General features: G+C 43.9%; 1 protein-coding gene across 2 annotated transcripts in view; it reads right to left on the bottom strand.

Moving 5' to 3' along the window:
- The window catches only part of LOC126248130 (dymeclin), a 161,233-nt gene that overhangs the window by 86,287 nt on the left and 52,286 nt on the right, over positions 1 to 22,660 (bottom strand). The window contains exons 3-5 of one of the 2 annotated variants that reach the window (XM_049948817.1): positions 11,218 to 11,345; positions 11,036 to 11,120; positions 3,628 to 3,732 (exon numbers count right to left, since the gene is read on the bottom strand). In XM_049948817.1, the coding sequence (XP_049804774.1) occupies positions 3,628 to 3,732; positions 11,036 to 11,120; positions 11,218 to 11,345 (318 nt within the window). The remainder of the gene's footprint in view (positions 1 to 3,627; positions 3,733 to 11,035; positions 11,121 to 11,217; positions 11,346 to 22,660) is intronic. The other variant, XM_049948818.1, reaches the window with a different exon arrangement.

Genomic DNA, 22,660 nt, shown 5'->3' with positions numbered 1-22,660 from the left:
GTGGTTAAGTGGTTACAGTGTTGGACTGCTAAGCAGGCAAGCTGTGTCAGAACCTCCCGATCCTGCACAACTAATCTATCAGCAGCCAAAAGGAAGTGGCTTTCAAATGGGCAAGTCAGCTTAATCGTCCACCGGAAAACACACCTGGTGTGTCATATACGACATTCGTGACAGTACGTGTGTCATATGATAGGAATCTCTTACTGATGCACCTGATTTGTATGACTGGTGAGTGAGATATGCCTCCCTGCCTGATATAGGTGTTCATATGAATGTGATCACTCCCAAAGATATGATGAAAACATAATAGTTGGTCACATAAGCTGCAAAAATGAATGCAACGGTTTCACAATCTCACAGTTTCTATGTGCTCTGTCAAAACATGTGTTTTTAACATTTTTAAAGTTGTGTTCCATTTTGGAAGTCTTTACTCTTCAATTCCTTTGTTGTAACATAGTTCACACCTGTTTATTTGTTGTTTTCATTTCTGCAAGACATCTATGGGAGTTTCCCTTGTAAGCTGTAATAATCCCCCGTTCCCATACCTATCGATATGCAGGCCATGTTAGAGGTGACAGTGTTGTGGGGAGTGGTTGGTTAACTTACGGAAAAATTTTGTAGTAATTGGTGTTAAGAGCTGCACATTTTTTTGATTGAAGTCAGCTGAAAGGTATCCCTGCTTGAGAGAAGTCTCTCTAGGAGCCATCTTCAAAAAAGATTGGGTATCAAAGTAATGAAGTAATTAGTATACTTTGTCAAAACATAATTGGTATTAGAGAAAAAGTTATTGAATTGCCTGTTTATGTTGACTCTGACATTACTGGCACATCAAAGCACCATTAAACAATATGACATTTCAGGTGCTTTCTATACTGAAACATAAATGGTAAGCTGCTGTGGAAAGACCATGTTCAAGATCTTGTTCACAAACTGAATGCTGCTGTATTTACCATAAACAAATATTTGCAGTAAGTGATTGTCCATCAAGAAAATTGGTGCACTTTGCTTATTTTCATACACTCATGACATGTGGCATATTCTGAGCTAACTCTTCCCATTCAGAAAGGGCATTTTTAGTGCAAAAATGGGCAGTTTGAGCAATGTGTGAGGTAAGTCAGCTAACCTCTTTTCGACTCCTGTTCAGGAGTCTGAGAATTCTGACATTGGGCTCTCAATATATATTTCATTTAATGTTGTTAACAATATGCGGTTATAGGCACAAACTACCAGCTTTTGCACAGTTAATATTACACAGAAATGCAGTTTGCATTTGGATTGACTCTTGTGCAGAATTCTGCTACATCGATTTTCAAAAGTTACCATAAGAATTAAAAAATCTTAGCAGTATCCTCACACTTTTGAGTCTAAACTAAAGAATTTCCAAGGTGCTCACTCCAATTTTCTTGGGGAACTCCTGGAAAAAAAAATTAAGCTAATTCATGTGTTATATTGTCGATTTTTCTAATACATATTGGCAGCTTGTTGTCTTCATGGGATTCTGATGTTAATCTCCTGTACTGACTCATTCACTGATAATGGAGATTTGTTCCTTAATTTGGTCCAGTGGAATTAGACATGTAAAACACAAAAACATCAAGGTGTGCTGAAAGACAATACTACTAGCTCAGTTTCAACTAATTGAACAGCACAACTGATTCAGTAAACTTAATACAATATGAAATAAAACAAGAATCAATATGAATGGCTCTATCATATTAGTGAGCAAGAAGAAAAAAATATCAGCAGCACCAACTCAGTGAAACAGTAAAGGAGGAAGGTGGAGGTAGAGTTTGTCTTAATTGACAGAGAAGTTTCACACAGAACAACAGATCAAAGAGAGACCTCTCACATGCAGATCAAGGAACATCAGGCATTGAAAGTGGTAATATGAGACATCTTGACATCATAAAGGTTAAATGTGGGGCAAAGAAGTACTGAATAAAAGAAAATTTGGGTGAACATAGAAGAGTGAGGTGAAGAAAAAGGGTGCAAAATTTATGAACAAAAGGAAAGCAAGACTCCAAGATCTAGTACCACACTTGAAATAATGATAAAACTGTAAATAATGCTAGTAGTATTATTTTTTGAAGCTTTAAATGGCAGGAGAGATGAGAAGTTCGTGAAAATACAGATCACCATTCACCACCAAAAACACAAATGACTACAGCTGACAAACAGAGGACAGAGAAGGTGATGTATCAACAGCAAAGGAGAAACATATTGACACTGATAATGAAAACTGACTACAGTGGTAGGAAGTTGGTAGGCAGCAGAGAGAAGACAAGAATGAAGGAGAAAAGGACAAGAAAGAGTGGTTCTTGAGAGAATAATATGAAGAACAAGATAGAGATGGCACTTTGGAACAACAGGGAAGGTTCTGAGAGTATGTTAACTGTGGAAGTAATATAAATAAACTGAGTGTGGGATGAAAGTACGTGTTGTACAGCAGCTCTTAGTTGCTGTTCTGATCTGTCAGTGTTGGATGGAAAGATCCACATGGTATTAATTATCTAATCATCACCTCACAGCTAGTAAAAGAACGTGGGGTCTGTGGTGTATACTGTCAGCTTGTTGACAAGTCTGATAGTTGTTACAGCACTGTACATTGCAATGTATCATGAGTGTATTAACATAGTTCATGCTAGAAGTTCCTCAAGTAGTTGCCTTTTTGCTATTTATTTTGCCAATTACACGCACATGTTGTCCTGAAATTGCTTCACTTTATGCCATTAACAGCAATGGACCTAGTTATGATAAATATAGAAAATTATACAGGAATAAAACATGTGGAAAAACTTCATACAATCATTCACATGGAGAGTGGAAATGTGACACTGATGACATAATACACAATTTCCTTCTTTGAGAAATACTCTAACCATGAACACTGGAATGTTTTATGAAACTGCCATTACAGTTTTTCCCCTCTCTGGCATTCTTACCACTTCAGATTTTTAAAACTAAATGAAGAATTTGCTTAGAAGAACTTCTGCTTTCACTTGAAGTAGAGAGAGAGAAAAACATGTTAATCATTAAGTGGCAGCCGCTTTCTCATGTGGATAAAAATTTACTTTCTTTACTGCTATGTCTAGACATTTTTTAGTTCTATATTTTGAACAAATGTTTCAATATTAATGTGATAGCAAAATTAACAAATTATTTATTTGAGATGTATGCTGTAGAACTCTCGTGAACATTCAAAGATGGTAAAAGCCAGAATCTTTACATCAATACATTCTAAGGAAACCTATTTTTGAATTGAATGCTGCAAACAATATAACAACATACCACTTCACTACGTAGTTGCAGATTCCACCATACACCTACACTTGAGTTCATTGGCATCTACAGTACAAAGATTATAGAGTGAAGACTTACTTTACAGTTCCACAGAAAGAACTGCATTTCCTTCAACATTAGAAAGCTTTTAACAGCTGGTTGAAAATATAATCATAATGAATTACTATTGTGAACAAACTTCATTTCTGAACAAATGTATGACACAAAAACTGTTCTTCCATAAACAAAAGAACAATAAGAACCATAATATATTAAGCAAATGAGAAACACATCACAAGTAACAGTGTTCTACAATATGCTCCCAAGTTTGTGTGCAAACATACTTACCTATAGATAAATGATCTGGCTGCTGGTTTCTGGGAAAACATTTGAACTGACAAAAGAATTAAAAGGCAGTTGATTGCTTCAAGATGTAGAGGATATGTAAAATCTCTGAAATGAGAAAAGAAACTGTTAGTACCTGTTGGTATTAGCCTGTACATTATTTCCCATTATTAGTAAACTTCTGAACTTCACTTATTTATACTGAATGTTTGTTAGGGATTATCAGTGCTGGAAATGTATGTTCTCTATTACAAATACAATGAAACTCCAAAAAGTCAATATTTGCAGTAGTGCCCATTTTATTAATAAGCCATGTCTACAGTGAACAATGAGGTGAGAAAAGATAAGTTCAATTACAAGTAGATCTATAACACACACAACTGATTCCCAGGCAATAAACAACACAACAAAAATCTTTTCTACAAAAATTATGCTTTCTGAAGGTTACCACTGTAGGTAGATAAAAATTACAGCATGCCCAAGCAATTTGCCTGCACCCATATCACTGCGGAATTAAGCAAGAGTATGAAATAACATCTACTTGAAACTTCAAAAGTAGTGCTCATCAGCAGGAATAGCCTGTGCTTATATAGATTCCACAATGATGACAGATAAAAAGGGGAAGAATCTGCAAAGTGATATTGTTACTGTATTGTTACTCTGCACCTCCTTGGCCTGTTTCTTGGTGACATTCCATGCAGTCCCAGCACAGTCCAGTTTCTCCCAAATCTTTCCTTTCTTTTACTGGATAGGAAACCTGTGGTTCCAAACTTGAAATGTCGGTTTTTGTTTTCGTACTGCCCACTTGAGTTTATTCAGTACAAGTTTTTCTCAACCCTCTACTATACTTTTGTAGTAATAACCCCTACCCCGATTATTTTTTTGTTTGTCCAAAATACAACTGTACATCCAAATTTAATTTCTTTTGTGCTGGGGAACATTAATGCCACGAGCAAAACAACAACAACAACAGCAGCAGCAGCAATAATACAGATCATTTAGGTGGTAGTGGGTGGATGCATGGGACTAGTTTTAAACCGGTCCAGTTCCATTACTAGTGAAACATAGAACATTAAAAACACGATCAATATAAAAAAAATTCTTGGCATATACCAGATGTGTTCATTTTGTGGCTTTATACATAGGAATGACCACCACCAACTACCGGAGCATCTCAATGCATATTTTGCAACCAACTGTTAGTTAATTGTGTCTGTAGTGTGTGGAAAAATGATGCCTTAAACATTTCTTTTCTTGATTCTGTGAGGTGCACAATTTATATTTCTAAACATTAACACCAAGTTGTCGATCTTATCAAGATCTGCCTATTTCTGCAACTTCTTTCAGTTAGTACTTTATTATAGCTAACCGCATCATCTGCAAAAGTTCATTGTTACATACACGAATGTGTGATACTGGTTCTTTCAGAAATGTCTGAAATAACAGACACCACATGAAGTCCCCAGCTGTGATACATATTATGTGAATTGAAGGGGGAGGTGAGAAAGGATAGGAAAGGGAAGAAACTAATGATATCAGCAGCATCGGGGCTTTGAGTGGAATTGGTGGTGACATCATTACTGCTGATAATGTCTGCTAGTTCATTAATATACAATATGAATGGCAAGGGTCTCAACACACTTTCTTGGAGCATGCTCCTAAGTTACCACACTAACGTTGTATCTTCCTTACCAAGAAATCCTCAATCCAGTCATAAATTTTGTTTGATACCTCACATGACTGCACTTTCATTAACGAGTGTTGATGGGATACTGAGTAAAATTCATTTCAGAAGTCAAGAAACACTGCATCTACTTGACTGCCTCAAATCCACAGCTTTCAAGATGTCACATGAAAAAGAGGGCAAATTGGATTTTATATGACCCAGGTTTTCAGCATCTATATCAGTTAGCACAAGAGGAAATCATCCCATTCGAGATACCTTACTATATTTGACCCCAGAATATGTTCCAAGATTCTACAACGGTTGTATATCACTGATATCTAAGAGTAGTGTTATGGGCGACTTCTGCAACCCTTCTTCCAGCAACTGGACATGGTTTTTCATTCAAGGAACCTAAAGAATGTGATGTTTGATTTTCCTAGCATTGAAAAATCTTGAATGTTTCTCAGATATTTAACCATGTGGCATTGTCCAAGGGCTCAGTATTTTGGCAAGCCAACTTCTTGTTATCTTCAGGCACTCCTGATCACTGATTTATGTCTTATGCCTTTATAATCCTCTCCCCATATCTTGCAGCCTCCAGGCAGCTCCAGCTCCTTCTGGGTACAAACCTGGTGTGATGATTGGGAAAGTGCAACGTCAGGAATCGACCCAGGGTCCTCTGTAGTGCTGCAGCCAGTGCTAGATGTGGATCTCTGGTGGAGTGGGAACAATGCATCCTTGTCTTCTTTAATTGCAATAATGGAGCAGATTTCCACATAGACTGCTGCTGTGCTTCGAGACCCACTGTACTGCCACAGAGAAGCATTCCCCTCATAACTCAGTACCACCCAGGACTCCAGTCTGGTCACTAACATCACTTATCCCATCAAAGTCAGGGCTACCTGTGAAACCAGTCATTTGATTTACAAGCAGAGCTGCAACAACTGTGCTGCATTCTATTTGGGCATGACAACCAACAAGCTGTCTGTCCGCATGAATGGCCACCGACAAACTGTGGCCCACAAACAAGTGGACCACCCTGTTGCTAAACACGCTACGAAACATGACATCCTTCATTTCAATGACTGCTTCACAGCCTGTGCCATATAGATCCTTCCCACCAACATCAGCTTTTCTGTATTGTGCAAATGAGAACTTTACCTGCAACACATCCTATGTTCCCGTAACCCAGTCTTTTTACTTCTCTTCTTTTCCACTACTCCCCCCCCCCCCCCCACTCAGCACCTCTCCCCTGCCCAGCATCTAACTTGCAGCACTTCACTGTCCGCCACCCCCCACCATACTATTGATCCCCCCCTCCACCCCTGCCTCCTCCTTACCCCCACCCAGTTGCCTCTGCCACCATGCACTGGTGCTGCTGCTCGCAGTGTGATTTCAGTTGCCTGAGACTGCAGTCATGTGAGAGTTGCGTTTGCATTTGTGTGTGTGTGTGTGTGTGTGTGTGTGTGTGTGTGTGTGTGTGTGTGTGTGTGTGTGTGTGTCTTGTCTATTGTTGACAAAGGCCTTAATGGCCGAAAGCTTTATTTGTGACAGTCTTTTTGTTGTGCTATCTGCGACTCAGCATCTCCACTATATGGTGAGTAGTAACTTTCCTTTTCATAACATTGGCTTTCAATTACGCAAGGTATGGAACCCAGCCTCGAGCATGATGAAAGCACAGTAGAAATCTGCAAGGAAACCCACTATTGTCATGACAACTGAAGAAGAAAGGACACACTGTCATCATGCCAGCAGAGATTTGTGTCTGAAGCCAACCGTGGCACTACTGAGGACCCTGTGTCGATTCCTGATGTCACACTTCACCCACCATTGTCTCAGTTCCGCGTTTGGAGGTAGCCAATGGGAGGCTGTGGGGGGAGGGCAAAGATATGAAGCTGGATCCCAATAGATATCAGTGTCATAAGGAAAGCCTGAAGACTGCAAAAAGTTGGCTTGCCAAAACATCATTCCTGTTGGATGACACCACCTGGCTGAATAACAGAAATATTCAATGACCTGTAGTGGATTATTGTTAAAATAGTAGATGACTCAGTAGCAAATTTGGTATAGAATCGGATAGGGATTCCAAAGGGAACTGAGGCCTCATTCAATTTTAGCTGTTTCTCATCACCATTGACATTAATATCAATCACTCGTCAAATGTTTTTTATTACAGTCTTTGATCACAATATCAGTTCTTTTGACGATGACCGGTTTCAATCAGTAATGACAATCCTCAGATCTACAATATAAAAATATTTACACCTAGTGAGCAATGTGTCGATGACATCTTGTTACTGTCAGAGGGTGGCGAGAATGAGGTTACCGCATTTGCTCAAGCCATAGGCAGCATGCAACAAAAAATAGCATTTACTACAGAAATAGAAGAAGTGGGTTCCATCAACTATTTAGACATTACTATTAAGAAGGTTGACAACAGACATAAATTTTCGATTTTTAGAAAGCCTACATGTACAAATACTATTATTGGAGTCAGTTCATGCCATCTGCCATGATATAAAAGGGCCTTTTTCACCTCTATAATCCACCGAATTTTTCAGTTACCATTGGCCGACAATGAAATACGCCAAGAACTTAGTATATTAAAGCAAATTGCAGTAGCCAACGGTTTCTCAGTAAATGATATTATGTGCTCATACAATAGGATTAAAAAACAGACAGTAAATAGTAGGCAGATCCACAATTATCTAGAAAAAAGAAATAATAAAGAAATCCTGAAAACTATTCCAATGAAATATTATGGAAAAATGTCACAACAAATAGAAACGTGTTTGAGTAAATCTAAGGTTCGATGTGGTTTTCAAGTTAACAACACTTTGAAACTCTGTGTAAAACATAGTTTGAGTAATGATTCTGACAAATTTGACGGTTCTGGGGCTTGCAAGATTGTTTGTAGTAGATGTGGCAAATTTTATATCGGTCAAACTTGCTGTTCTTTTAAAATAAGATTCAGGGAGCATTTGCAGGCACATAACAAAACTACATTGGGAAAGCATTTGGCAGAAACTGGCCACACTGTAGGCAATATTGAGAGTTGTATTACGTGTATTCTACACAGGGCAGAGAAGGGTCGCGCTCTCGACTTGTTGGAGGAGTTCGAGATTTACAAGGCCAAAAAGAATGAGCCCACTAGGGTAATCAATGGACAAAGCGATTTTGTGCCCAACGCCTACTTTGCTTTGTTTTATAACGTACTATGATAACTAAATAATGCCTCGCGTATTTATACCTAGCCTTGCTTGATGATTTATGTTGAGAAAAGTAGGCATTTATTTGCCTTACTTCCACACATTCATCGCTCTAATCCTGTAACTGATTAAGTCCTACCTATTCATGCATTGTATGGCCAGAATAGACAATTTTATTTATTGACTGTTAATATGTTGTTTACACGTTTTCTGTGGGAGACATATCACAATGTATGTAAAGCCTTCTAGTGGGTAAGTTCTTATGATCGGTGCGCGCCTACATAACATCCTGGCGACTGACCCAACAGAGGGCGCTGATCATTGATCTGTCTTTTCTTCAGCTGTCATACAGACATTTTATCTTTCACAGGTAGTTTATGGGTTGCTACAGGCAATGTATTATGTATATTAATTTTTGACCATAAATTCATCATAAAAGTGTCAGACCTATTATCTTTATATATATCCTTTTAATAATTTTATATAGGTAACTGCCTTCATCTTTTACTGTATCACAATTGGTTTCTATAATAGTTATCAATATTTAAAAGTCTGCTACGTGTATTTTAACTAATGTTTTTTTATCAGATCATGTTTCTTACGTAAATGATGACTACATCTAAGCCCACAGTAGCGACATCTGTGTAGGATGTAGGCAAACATATTTCTGGTAGCTACTGTACTTCAGTAACTAGTTGCAAAAATGAGTGTGTGGACAATGTGGCCTATTCTACGCCTTATTTTAGATCTATGTGACGATGCTGTGCTGAGTATATTTATATGTTCTGACGATGCCATTATGGCCTCATCATTTTAGGACATGGTGTGGAAAAGGTACATTTCACTGTATTTTATCTGTACATTTCCCTGGTTGTATGATAGTATATCGTGATACATAATGCTTTATTGTGTTGAAAGACACACTGAACACTAGGTGTGTATATTTTTATATTGCAGATCTGAGGATGGTCATTACTGAGTGAGACCGGTCATTGTCAAAAGAATTGATATTGTGATCAAAGACTGGAATAAAAAACATTTGACAGTATTGGATCACTGTTCATATATGCGACTATGTCGCAGCTGGTCACTCACTCATCTTTGCAGCAGTGCAAGACGCAAACTGGAGCAGTACTTCCTTTCTCTTCCTTTGTAAAGTAACATCTCAAAATGGAGTTCAGTATTTCTGATTTTGGTTGGTTTGCTATCTTAACTTAAGTTCCTGTGTCATCCAATAGTCTGGACACTGATTTTGATGCCACTGATAGCCTTCACATACTGCCTCTTCATCTACTTTGCTTAAAAATTTACATCTTCCTGCTTGCTTTAGTTAGCCTGTGTATCCTGGTAATCATTGTTGGTACTATTTCCCATGATTGATGATACCAGTTTCAATGTGGTCATCCTAAAAGAAGTCAAATCTATTTGTTGCCATTAGCTCTAATATATTTCAGTCATGGGTGAATTTCTGAACTGTCTGGTCTTCAGACAAAGCATTTGTTTCACAGGATGTACTGTCCAGCTAACCACAAACACAACTATAATTGTCTCAATCTATTGTTAGATGATTTAAAGTCTTTTTCATTGTTGACCGTATGATGAGAGTACAATTGAGGAGCATATACACTAACAAGCTGAGGTTTTCAATTAAGTTTTTGGTAACATCTAGAGGGGAGTCCAATGGTCAATAAAAGGTCCCAATTATGCTTACCAATGATACTCAGTTTTGTATCTGAACTGATATATGAACACCCACTATACAGTCATTGAGCATGCTCAACAGCTTAATTCCTGAGGCCAGCTATGGCTTGTGGGCCATTTAGTTACATCCAACCAACACCAGGCTTCCTATACTCCTGAAACATGAACTTGTTCTCCAACATATCACCTAATCCTGTCACTCTTCTTGGCTCAACCTACATTCAGCTCTTCACTCCATCATTTTCCTTCTTCCACTCACATTTGTTTTGAAGTTCTTTATTTTTATTTACTTTTTAATTTGTTTGCACTTCTCCCATTTTACATTAACACTTACTTGTTTGTTTGTTTGTTTGTTTTGTGATCTCCACTTGTCACTGTCTTTTCTTTTTGAATATCCACCTCTACCTCTCATTCTATCCATCCTTTCCATCATCTCTGAACTGAAGCTGACAAAGTGCAGTTTTCTATCTGTAACATCTGATACTCTAAGACACTTTTTCCTTAATTTCTGCTTCCATTTTTCCTCAGAGAACTCTAAAGATTGGTTCTGACTGATTCCAACTTCCCCCCCCCCCCCCCCCCTCATCAACCTCCCTAATCTCTCCCAACTATTTACTCTTTCTCCTACTTTTCCTTTTACCACTGAAGAAAAAATATGCAATTCCAACAGCTAGGAGTGCTGTCACAATTTGTTTTTGTGTATGTCAGCAGTACTGAGAATTGTGTGCCCTGGGTGAGTACTAGTTAGTCCATTCGTCTCTTTATGCATTTAACAAATTCCTGAATTAAATTTATGTATACAGTATGTACATATTTATAACTTCAATTTACTTACTTTAGAGGTACGTCCACAACAATCTCAAGCAAGGAATCGAGAAAAATTTCCATGCGACTCACATGCTCGTCCGCTTGTTTTAACCCTGAAAATGTACACATTGAGTCATACAATTGTAGGAAAATATACATGGAGTCATTATCAATAACAATACTGTATGTTCCTGAAAGTCTGATACATACCATCTTGTTCCTGTGGTCGAGCTTCGAACTGACGAATTACATCATCTTCTTTAATAGATTCAATTAAATATTTTGTCACACAGCGTAGAATGAACAATGCATTGTATGTCTGCCAGCTAAACATACTGCTGCAAAATACGAAAATCTGTTAACTTTTTATTTTTGTGTTATATTTCAAACATTAACTGGCTTATTCCAAAGAATTCTGCAAAGCTATTATTGTACTTGCATTACAATATTGTTCTCTGCAATGAAACTGCAGAAAACTTATGTAAGAATTGCCAGGTGGAGATTTGGGTCTGGGCAAGGCTGAATATGAGTCTTCATCACACGAGAAACTAGCTTGGTGTGTGTAGTTTAATTAGCAGAATACTAGTGCTAAATAAAAACAAGGCTTACGACAAGGAGAAGACTTGAAAATTTGAATCACAAGCTTTTCAGCAAATGCAAAAAGTAATCAGTAATTTTCAATGTCTGTTAACAAGTCACATTTTATTCCAAGTACTAGTGACATACACACCATTAACATGAAGTACTTTAAGGGTACCCATAATAGCACATTCTTACATAGTGACAATATTTAATTATTTTTATTTAGTTAATTGTGAAATACTATTCACTTTACCACCAGTAAAATTCCTCAATTCTCTCCCCCCCCCCCCCCTTTTTAAAGTATGACTTACCAATGTCTCTTTATGAATTGAAAAATTAAATAATTATGTGAAACCCACATCTAAAATATACTGATACTACGGAATGACTCTACAGTCTGCCCCCACAGCTAAGTGGTCATCATGTGTCTGTTATGCAAGGCTTACGGGTTCAAGGGCTTTTTCCTTGCTGGAAGGTCTGAAATGAAGTGCACTCAACCTCATGATGCCAACTGAGGAATTATTTCAGCGAGAAGTTGGGGCTTCAAGGTCTCGTAAGTTTAACAATGAGGAAGGCAGTGACCTTATTCCCCTCCACACTGCATTTAGATGACACTGTTGACAGAGGATGGTGAGGTAGCTGGTTGGTAACAAACAGGACCAGTACACGGAGCTCATAGTAGTAGAAATTACTCGACAAGACTCTCCAGATTTATATTGTAAAGCTCTAGCATCCTTTGGTCCTCACTTTTGGTTCTGAATGGTACAAACCTTAAACTTATATCTCCAACATTCTTAAACTTCCTGTCAACGTTTATTTCAGTCTATGTTATTGGCCTACACCTTGTACCACTTTGTCTTTCATCTCTTTTTCTAGCCTTCTTCCTTTCTATCATGTATACTCTGCTTAGTGTGTTAAAAATCCAACTGAAATCTGCTGTGCATCTATTGAGGATATACTGGTAATATTGAGAATCTGCCTGATCCGACATTCAAGTACAATACGGAATAGCGGGCCACTGGTAAGTCGAGATGGAGTAGAAAGAGGGCAAATAATTACAGAGATAATTATTACTAACAAAATCCAAGTCAGAGACTGGAGACCAGATTAATGACTGTGCAACTGTTATGACTGAATTATCAGTAGGTGAATACATAACATTTTTTGAAGTGTCTCCGACACACTATGATTGTACCTGGATGAACAGACTAAGAGAACCACACATCTCACTACTGAAAAATGTCCTTATCCTGTCCACCATGCAGAACATGGACTGCAGAGAAACAGGGATGCCTGAACATTTTGTTCTTCATAGCAACTTATACCAAACGGAAAGGGGAAGCACACTGCATAACTTCAACTTGTATAGGACTAACCAAGATACTGAAGGATGGAAGTTATTTTACTGCAGACAGAATATCAGGAATAATGCAGCATCAGTTCTACAAAAGTGAACACATGGGTATCATTACCTAATTACAGGACAGTATACATGATAATAAATAGAACAAGATCAAAGAGTTTCACAGAACATATGCACACAAGATAACAGCTGCAGCAAAACCACCTCAAAAGGGGTCCAACAACAGAACAATAAAGAGGATTGGTCATGGTGTTTTCTAAGTCCAGACAGAAATGATGATGAGTCAGAATGGGATACTAATGAGTAAGTTTATGACTGATATAATTTTTTCAATTCAACTCTACAGTTATTTAAACAGCATGGCGACAAAATTTTGAGATAGGACCTTTATGGTAATCCTAAGATTTCAGTATTGCTGAGTCGCTTGGGACCATTTGGCAGCAGTTTAATATAAAAATAGATGTACAGAACTGCCTGATCAGCAATCTTAAGCAATTCCAAGACTGCTGATTACCAATGCTACAACATAGTGACAGATAAACTGCCTATTGGCTTCTGTCTCGGGTTCTTCGGCCGACGTTCATCTAATGATTTTTCTGACGTTTCGCCAGCACGAGTGGCTGGCATTGTCAAAGCTTCACCCTCCATTGCCGGTGGTGAACTGGAGGCGAGCTCGCGGCCGCAGACTATATGTACCTGGCGCGCCAACGTCCGAGGGCTTCTCCGCGGTCATTTCCGGTGCGGTTCTCCTCTTGCTACCTGCGACGGTCGTTCGCTGCAGTACGGGAAGCCAGGATCCGTTTACCTTAAGGCTTTCCTCTTTCTTGTTGAAACTGTTCGCGTGTTTTTGGATTTCTACAGCTTCTCTGAACAAGCGCGTGTGATAGTGCTTCTCTACAGCCAGAACTTCCGTGTTGGCGAATTTTATTACGTGGTCGGTCTCATTCAGTGCGTGCTCTGCCACGGCCGATTTCTCCACCTGCCCCAACCTGCAATGTTGCTTATGCTCTTTGATCCTGGTGTTAATGGATCGTCCAGTCATTCCGACATAAACTTTTCCGCATGTGCAAGGTATACGGTATATTCCCGACATTGCAAGTGGGTCTCTTTTCTCCTTCGCCGATCTAAGACACTCTTTGATCTTCCTTGTCGGTTTGAAAATCGTCTTTACGCCGTGTTTGCGCAATATACGGCTGATTCTGTCCGTCACTCTGGGAATGTATGGCAGAAAGGCCGTACCCGACATTTCTTTTTCTGGTTCCTTACTTCACCGAGTGTTTAGCTCTGTTACACTTCTAATGTAATTTGTGGAGTACCCATTGCTCCTCAGAACAGTTTCCAGGTGTTGCATTTCTCGTTTGAGGTGTTGAGGCTCACATATTCATCCTGCTCTCGTTACGAGCGTACTAATCATGCCTCTTTTCTGGCTCGGTTGGTGGTGGTTTGACAGTTTGCGCAGATATCGGTCCGTGTGTGTCGGTTTTCGATACACGCTGTGTCCCAGGTTTTCGCCGTCCCTTGTGACCAGCACATCTAGAAATGGCAGTTTCCTGTCCTTTTCTACCTCCATAGTAAATTTTGTGGCGGCGTTCGTAGCGACAAACAATTCGCTGTAGAAACGGCTTACGAAGTCACCGCCACACTTTTAATAGCGGGCCGACCGGTCCGCTGGAACAGTGAACAGAAAGATGAAAACCCAAACACTCTGATTAAATAAGAGTCGGTACTTATCTTTATTAATGAAGATACAGAAACACAGTAGTGAACTCCGTGTCTACAGAAATCTGTCTAGTTCGAGTCGGAGCGGATAGGTCAGCGTCGGCTGACGACAAACAACAAATCTGCTGCGATGAACACACAACTGACTAGCAAGTACACGTCGTCGGATCTAATAGGTCTCAGATCTTTTGCTCATAATCTTCGGTCTTCATTACGACGGTCGCATTCCCCTTATCGGCAGGCAGTCCTTCAAAAAGGAGGTTTTTTCGCTATCATCCCGAGAACTATACCTATGGAGGACATCATTGCCAACACCGAAGCAGCCATTCGGACCCTTCCTTGTGAAAGGGCAGAGGAAATACGCACTGAAACAGCCAGGATACTGCGCCGAGCAAAACCACCAGCTTGCAACCTGAAGAAAGAAGAGGTACAAGCCATTAAGAATCTCAACGCCGACAAGAGTATATTGGTACTGCCTGCCGATAAGGGGAATGCGACCGTCGTAATGAAGACCGAAGATTATGAGCAAAAGATCCGAGACCTATTAGATCCGACGACGTACCGAAAACTAAGCGCAGATCCGACGCAGCGTATCACTCGGAATACGAATCGATTAATCAAGGCGTCTTCTCTGCCGGCGGACATACAGAGAAACCTGCGCAACACAGAAGCCCTACCACCTCGGCTGTATGGATTACCCAAGATCCATAAGAACAACGTTCCACTGAGACCGATCGTTAGCGCTCCTGGCTCACCAACGTATAAACTGGCGAAACACTTGGCCCCTCTGCTCCAGCCACACGTGGGAAAGACCGACACATACATTAAGGACTCAGGACATTTAATTGAGAAGCTGAAGAAACTGAAACTTGCGCCAAACGACATCCTGGTCAGTTTTGATGTTGTTTCGTTATTTACGAAAGTGCCACTCAGCGACGCTCTGGAGCACATCGGTTCCATGTTCCCGCAAGACATCAAAAAGCTCTTCCATGCATGTCTCACCACGAGCTATTTCACGTGGAATGGCGATTTCTACGAACAGCTGGAAGGCGTCGCCATGGGTAGTCCTCTCAGTCCAGTGGTGGCCAACTTCTTCATGGAACAATTCGAAGCACAGGCACTGGACTCGGCGACTTGCAAACCTAAGGTGTGGTACAGGTACGTCGATGATACTTTCGTGGTGTGGAGCCATGGTGAAGAACAGCTCGGTGAATTCCTGAGACACTTGAACAGCCTCCATGCCAACATAACATTTACTGTTATATCCTAGCCAGTAATGCCACCCGAGCCCGCTGCCAAAAGGTTGGCAGCATCAAAGTCCGGATGCCGTCTGCATAAGCAGCGCCAGCGAGACAGGAAATCGCCGCAAGTCTGCGCGCGCCACCGCTGGCTTCTGGTTTCTTAAGCGCTGGAGTCGCGAGCGCTAGGACAGTCCTGTATTCGCCGCTCAGTTGTATACTCGCCACCGAATTGTGTACTTGCTAGTCAGTTGTGTGTTCATCGCAGCAGATTTGTTGTTTGTCGTCAGCCGACGCTGACCTAGCCGCTCCGACTCGAACTAGACAGATTTCTGTAGACACGGAGTTCACTACTGTGTTTCTGTATCTTCATTAATAAAGATAAGTACCGACTTTTATTTAATCAGAGTGTTTGGGTTTTCATCTTTCTGTTCACTGTTCCAGCGGACCGGTTGGCCCGCTATTAAAAGTGTGGCGGTGACTTCGTAAGCTGTTTCTACAGCGAATTGTTTGTCGCTACGAACGCCGCCACAAAATTTACCATGGAGGTAGAAAAGGACAGGAAACTGCCATTTCTAGATGTGCTGGTCACAAGGGACGGCGAAAACCTGGGACACAGCGTGTATCGAAAACCGACACACACGGACTGATATCTGCACAAACTGTCAAACCACCACCCGAGCCAGAAAAGAGGCATGATTAGTACGCTCGTAACGAGAGCAGGACGAATATGTGAGCCTCAACACCTCAAACGAGAAATGCAACACCTGGAAACTGTTCTGAGGAGCAATGGGTACTCCACAAATTACATTAGAAGTGTAACAGAGCTAAACACTCGGCGAAGTAAGGAACCAGAAAAAGAAATGTCGGGTACGGCCTTTCTGCCATACATTCCCAGAGTGACGGACAGAATTGGCCGTATATTGCGCAAACACGGCGTAAAGACGATTTTCAAACCGACAAGGAAGATCAAAGAGTGTCTTAGATCGGCGAAGGAGAAAAGAGACCCACTTGCAATGTCGGGAATATACCGTATACCTTGCACATGCAGAAAAGTTTATGTCGGAATGACTGGACGATCCATTAACACCAGGATCAAAGAGCATAAGCGACATTGCAGGTTGGGGCAGGTGGAGAAATCGGCCGTGGCAGAGCACGCACTGAATGAGACCGACCACGTAATAAAATTCGCCGACACGGAAGTTCTGGCTGTAGAGAAGCACTATCACACGCGCTTGTTCAGAGAAGTTGTAGAAATCCAAAAACACGCGAACATTTTCAAAAAGAAAGAGGAAAGCCTTAAGGTTTTTTTTTTGGATTGGGTTTAAGGGCGCTCAACTACTGAGGTCATTAGCGCCCAGTCACAGTTGTTAGAGCACAAGGGATCTAGTAAAACTCAAGGGGGACACCAGAAAGACCTGACAAAGATGCAGATAAAATAAGTAAAAAGGTTAGATGTCTTTGAACAAGCCAGTCAAAGTTATAAAACGCAGAACACGAGCAGCTGCTCGAGCGTCATCAGCTAAAATATCCGGTAAGGTAGACGGCAGGGACAGGACAACACGAAATTGACTAAAACGGGGACACGACAATAAAACATGGCGCACTGTTAAGGCCTGTCCACAAGGGCACTGCGGGGCTGGGTCACCGGAGAGCAGGTAGCGGTGGCTAAACCGGCAATGCCCAATTCTCAACCTGGTCAGAAGGACCTCCTCGCGCCGCGATGGTCGGGAGGATGTTGTCCAAGGAGTTGGGAGCGGTTTTACTGCCCGGAGCTTGTTTCCTTGGAGGGATGACCAAGCATCCCACCACAACGACACAAGCCTCTTACATACATCCCCCCGAACGTCCGATGACGAGACACAATGGGAGGCTGGCCGAGGCAGGAGGACTGCAGCCTTGGCTGCAGCATCCGCAGCCTCATTCCCAGGCACTCCTACATGCCCGGGAACCCACAGAAAGCTGACAGAACCACCATTATCAGCGAAAGAATGGAGGGACTGCTGTATCCGTTAAATCAAGGGATGGACCGGATAGGGAGCTCCAAGGCTCTGAAGAGCACTGAGTGAGTCAGAGCAGAGTACATACGATGAATGGCGGTGGCGGCGGGCATACTGAATGGCCTGATGGAGAGCAAAAAGCTCGGCCGTAAAGCTGGAACATTGGTCGAGGAGCCGGTATTTGAAGGTGGCGGCCCCGACGACAAAGGCACAGCCGACACCATCGTCAGTTTTGGAGCCATCGGTGTAAATAAAGGTGTGTCCGGCAAGTCGAGCACGAAGTTCGACAAACCGTGAGCAATACACTACAGCCGGAGTACCCTCCTTCGGGAGTGAGCTGAGGTCGAGATAAAGATGAACCGGAGCCTGGAGCCAAGGTGGTGTCGGGCTCTCACCCTCTCTAAAGGTGGTAGGGAGGGCAAAATCCAATTGTCGAAGCAAGCGACGGAAGCGGACTCCGGGGGGCAGCAGGGCAGACACATACAACCCGTACTGACGATCGAGAGAATCGGCGAAGAAGGACTGGTAAGAGGGGTGGTCGGGCATAGACAACAGCCGGCAGGCATACCGACACAGCAGTACGTCGCGCCGGTAGGTCAACGGTAACTCGGCAGCTTCAGCATAAAGACTCTCGACAGGACTAGTGTAGAAGGCTCCGGTCGCAAGACGTAACCCCCGATGGTGGATGGAGTTGAGCCGGCGTAAGAGGGATGGCCGAGCGGACGAGTAGACAAAGCTCCCATAATCCAGCTTCGATCGGACTATGGACCGATACAAGCGAAGCAGGACAGTGCGATCCGCTCCCCAAGATGAACCACTAAGAACTCTGAGGACATTAAGGGAACGTGTACAACGGGCCGCCAAATAAGTGACATGTGGAGACCAACACAGTTTCCTGTCCAACGTGAGCCCTAGAAACTTAGTTGTGTCCACGAATGGGAGCACTACGGGACCGAGATGTAAGGATGGCGGAAGGAACGCTTTATATCGCCAAAAGTTAATACAAACCGTCTTCTCTTCAGAGAACCGGAAGCCATTTGCCACGCTCCATGAGTATAGGCTGTCGAGACAACGCTGAAGGCAGCGCTCCAGGAGCCATGTTCTCTGGGCACTGCAGTAGATCGCGAAGTCATCGACAAAGAGAGAGCCTGAGACATTAGGTGGAATGCAATCCATAATTGGATTGATCGCGATGGCAAAAAGGGCTACACTCAAGACGGAGCCCTGAGGCACTCCGTTCTCCTGGAGGAAGACGTCGGACAATACGGAACCCACACGTACCCTAAACGTTTGATCCGTTAAAAAGGAATCAATAAAAAGGGGCAGGCGACCGCGTAGGCCCCACCTGTGCATAGTGCGGAGGATACCTCCCCTCCAACAGGTATCATAAGCCTTTTCCAAGTCGAAGAACACGGCTACCGTTTGGCGCCTTCGCAAAAAGTTGTTCATGATGAATGTCGACAAGGTCACAAGGTGGTCAACAGCGGAGCGGCGGCGACGAAAGCCGCATTGGACATTAGTAAGTAGTCGTCGAGATTCAAGAATCCAGACTAACCGAGCATTAACCATGCGCTCCATCACCTTACAGACACAGCTTGTAAGAGAAATGGGGCGGTAACTAGAAGGAAGGTGTCTATCCTTCCCGGGTTTGGGTATAGGAACAACAACGGCGTCACGCCAACGCATGGGGACTTTACCTTCGGTCCAGATGCGATTGTAGGTACGAAGAAGGAAGCTTTTGCCCGCCGGAGAAAGGTGTGCCAGCATCTGAACGTGAATGTCATCTGGCCCCGGAGCAGAGGACCGGGACAGTGCAAGCGCACGTTCGAGTTCCCGCATAGTAAAGGGGGCATTATAAGTTTCCAGATTCAGCGAGTGGAAGGAAGGTCGCCGAGCCTCTTCTGCCTCTTTCCTGGGAAGGAAGGCAGGATGGTAATGGGCGGAGCTTGAAACCTCTGCGAAAAAGCGGCCAAAGGCGTTGGAGACAGCCACAGGATCAACAAGGACCCCATTACCTGAGGTCAGGCCAGGTACCGAGGAGTGGGCCTTAATGCCCGACAGCCGGCGCAGGCTACCCCAAACGACGGAAGAGGGAGTAAAACTGTTGAAGGAGCTGGTGAAAGAGGCCCAACAAGCTTTTTTGCTGTCTTTGATGACTCGACGGCATTGCGCTCGGAGTCGTTTGTATTCAATACAATTCGCCAACGTAGGATGGTGGCGAAAGGTGCGTAAAGCACGTCGCCGAGCACGGATAGCGTCCCTACAAGCCTCGTTCCACCAGGGGACGGAAACGCGACGTGAAAAAGAAGTTGTACGAGGAATGGAACGTTCGGCAGCATTGATGATAACGGCCGTGAGGTATTCGACCTGACTGTCACAACTAGGAAAATCGTGGTCCGGAAAGGTCGCCAGGGAGGAGTAAAGTTCCCAGTCAGCTTTCAGTATGTTCCAGCTCGAAGGACGTGGGGATGGGGTGTGGTGCAGGAGACGAACGACACAGGGGAAGTGGTCGCTCGAATAGGTGTCAGAAAGGACATACCACTCGAACCGACGGGCAAGAGTGGTAGAACAGATCGAGAGGTCCAAGTGGGAGTAGGTATGAGTAGAGTCCGAGAGGAAAGTCGGGGCGCCGGTATTGAGGCAGACAAGATTGAGATGGTTGAAGACATCCGCCAAGAGTGAGCCTCTTTGACAGGATGCAGGAGAGCCCCAAAGGGGATGATGGGCATTGAAGTCGCCAAACAATAAGAACGGCGGGGGGAGCTGAACGATCAGGTGCATCATGTCAGCCCGACTAACAACAGATGACGGTGGAGTGTAGATGGTACAAACTGAAAAAGTAAAAGCAGAAAGAGTAATGCGGACAGCTATTGCTTGGAGTGGGGTGGTCAATGGGATAGGATGGTAATAGACATCGTCCCGAACGAGCAACATGACCCCACCATGAGCTGGGATACCATCCACAGGGGTGAGGTCATACCGCTCCGAGGTATAGTGGGTAAAGGCAATACGGTCAGTCGGGCGCAACTTGGTTTCCTGGAGACCAAGGACGAGCGGACAGTGCAGGCGGAGGAGCAGTTGTAATTCCTCCCGATTAGATCGAATACCTCTTATGTTCCAGTGTAACAAGGCCATCGCTAGTCAAAAAAGAGGGGGAACGAGACGGGGGAAGAGCTGGTCACCTCGACGGCCGCGGACGGCCAGGTTTCGAGGGAACAACGCTACAACCGGCGGGAGGCGGATCCTGTTCCATCGAGTCGTCACCAGCTGCGGCCGCTGTCCCGGGTTGTGTAGTTTGGGCAGCATCATTTGCCGGCGAGGGGCCAGCTGAGTGCCTGGCAGCTGAGCGTCCCGGCGAAACTGAGGACGGCCGGGAGCGGCGACTTACGGATGGAGCGTCAGACGAAACGCGCCGGGGTGGAGAGGGGGATAGAGATTTCTTCTTGGAGGCCTTCTTGGAAGGCCGAGGAGGCACAGGGATGGTGGGCTGGACCCGAAGAAGGTCCTCACGCGCGGGGTCCGTTTTGGAACGCCGGACCTCAGAAGCTGGGGTCTGGGACGTTTCCCCGATGGATGCCTGAGAAGAGGAACGCTTCTCAGGTGGCGTGGGGGGAGGAGGAGGAGGAAGGGTGGCCCCTGGGGCAGAGGGGGTGGGGGCCACGGGGGAGGAGGATTTGGAAGGGAGGGATTTGGGAGGCGGAGGCGGAGCCCCCTGATGGGCGGAGGAGGCGTAGGGGGGACAGGATAGGGATGAGGATACCGCGGAAGGAGTGGACACAACTGAGGCAAAAGAAGTAGTCAATGGCACGGGATGGAGACGGTCATACTTCTTCTTGGCCTCAGTATAGGAGAGCCGATCCAAAGTTTTGATTTCTTGTATCTTCTTCTCCTTCTGATAGGCATGGCAGTCTGAGGATCTAGGCGAGTGGACGCCAGGACAATTAATGCACCGAGGTGGTGGGGTGCATGTATGTTCCTCACGAAGAGGGCGGCCACAATCGCCACAAAGGGGCTCAGCCTCACACCGTGACGACATGTGCCCAAAACGCAAACACCTAAAACATCGCATAGGAGGCGGGACGTAGGGTCGCACGTCACACCGGTAGCACATCACCTTTACCTTCTCCGGGAGAACGTCCCCCTCGAAGGCGAGGATAAAGGCCCCAGTGTCAATGCGACGGTCTTTGGGGCCGCGCTGGACTCGCCGGACGAAATGCACGCCTCGGCGCTCCAGGTTGGCCCTGAGCTCCTCATCAGATTGTAGCAGGAGGTCACGATGAAAAATCACCCCCTGCGTCCTATTTAGTGCCAGATGTGGGACAATGGATACTGGGATGTCCCCTAGGCGGTCGCAAGCCTGGAGCGCTGCCGACTGTGTGGCAGAGGTGGTCTTGATAAGAACGGACCATGAACGTATCTTGCTGAGAGCCTCGATTTCCCCAAAGACGTCCTCAATGTGCTGAACAAAGAACATCGGCTTGGAGGTGGCGAATGTCCCCCCATCGGTTCGAGAACAGACCAAATAGCGGGGGAAGTACTTCGCCCCAAGCCAGCGGGTCTGTCCCTCCTCCCATGGAGTGGCCAAGGGGGAAAGGGCAGGAGAACCAGAACTAGAAACGGTACCTTTTCTTTTGAAAGACTCGGCCGCAGAGCGACCTGATACGTGTTGACGTTTCATCTGCGAAACGTCCGCCCCGATACCACCCACTCCGACCAGGGGCTCTCCCCACGGGCGCCACCCAGCCGCAGCA

This window comes from Schistocerca nitens, chromosome 3, assembly GCF_023898315.1.
Source record: "Schistocerca nitens isolate TAMUIC-IGC-003100 chromosome 3, iqSchNite1.1, whole genome shotgun sequence".
Classification (NCBI taxonomy): domain Eukaryota; kingdom Metazoa; phylum Arthropoda; class Insecta; order Orthoptera; family Acrididae; genus Schistocerca; species Schistocerca nitens.
This window is presented reverse-complemented; position numbering and strand designations above follow the sequence as displayed.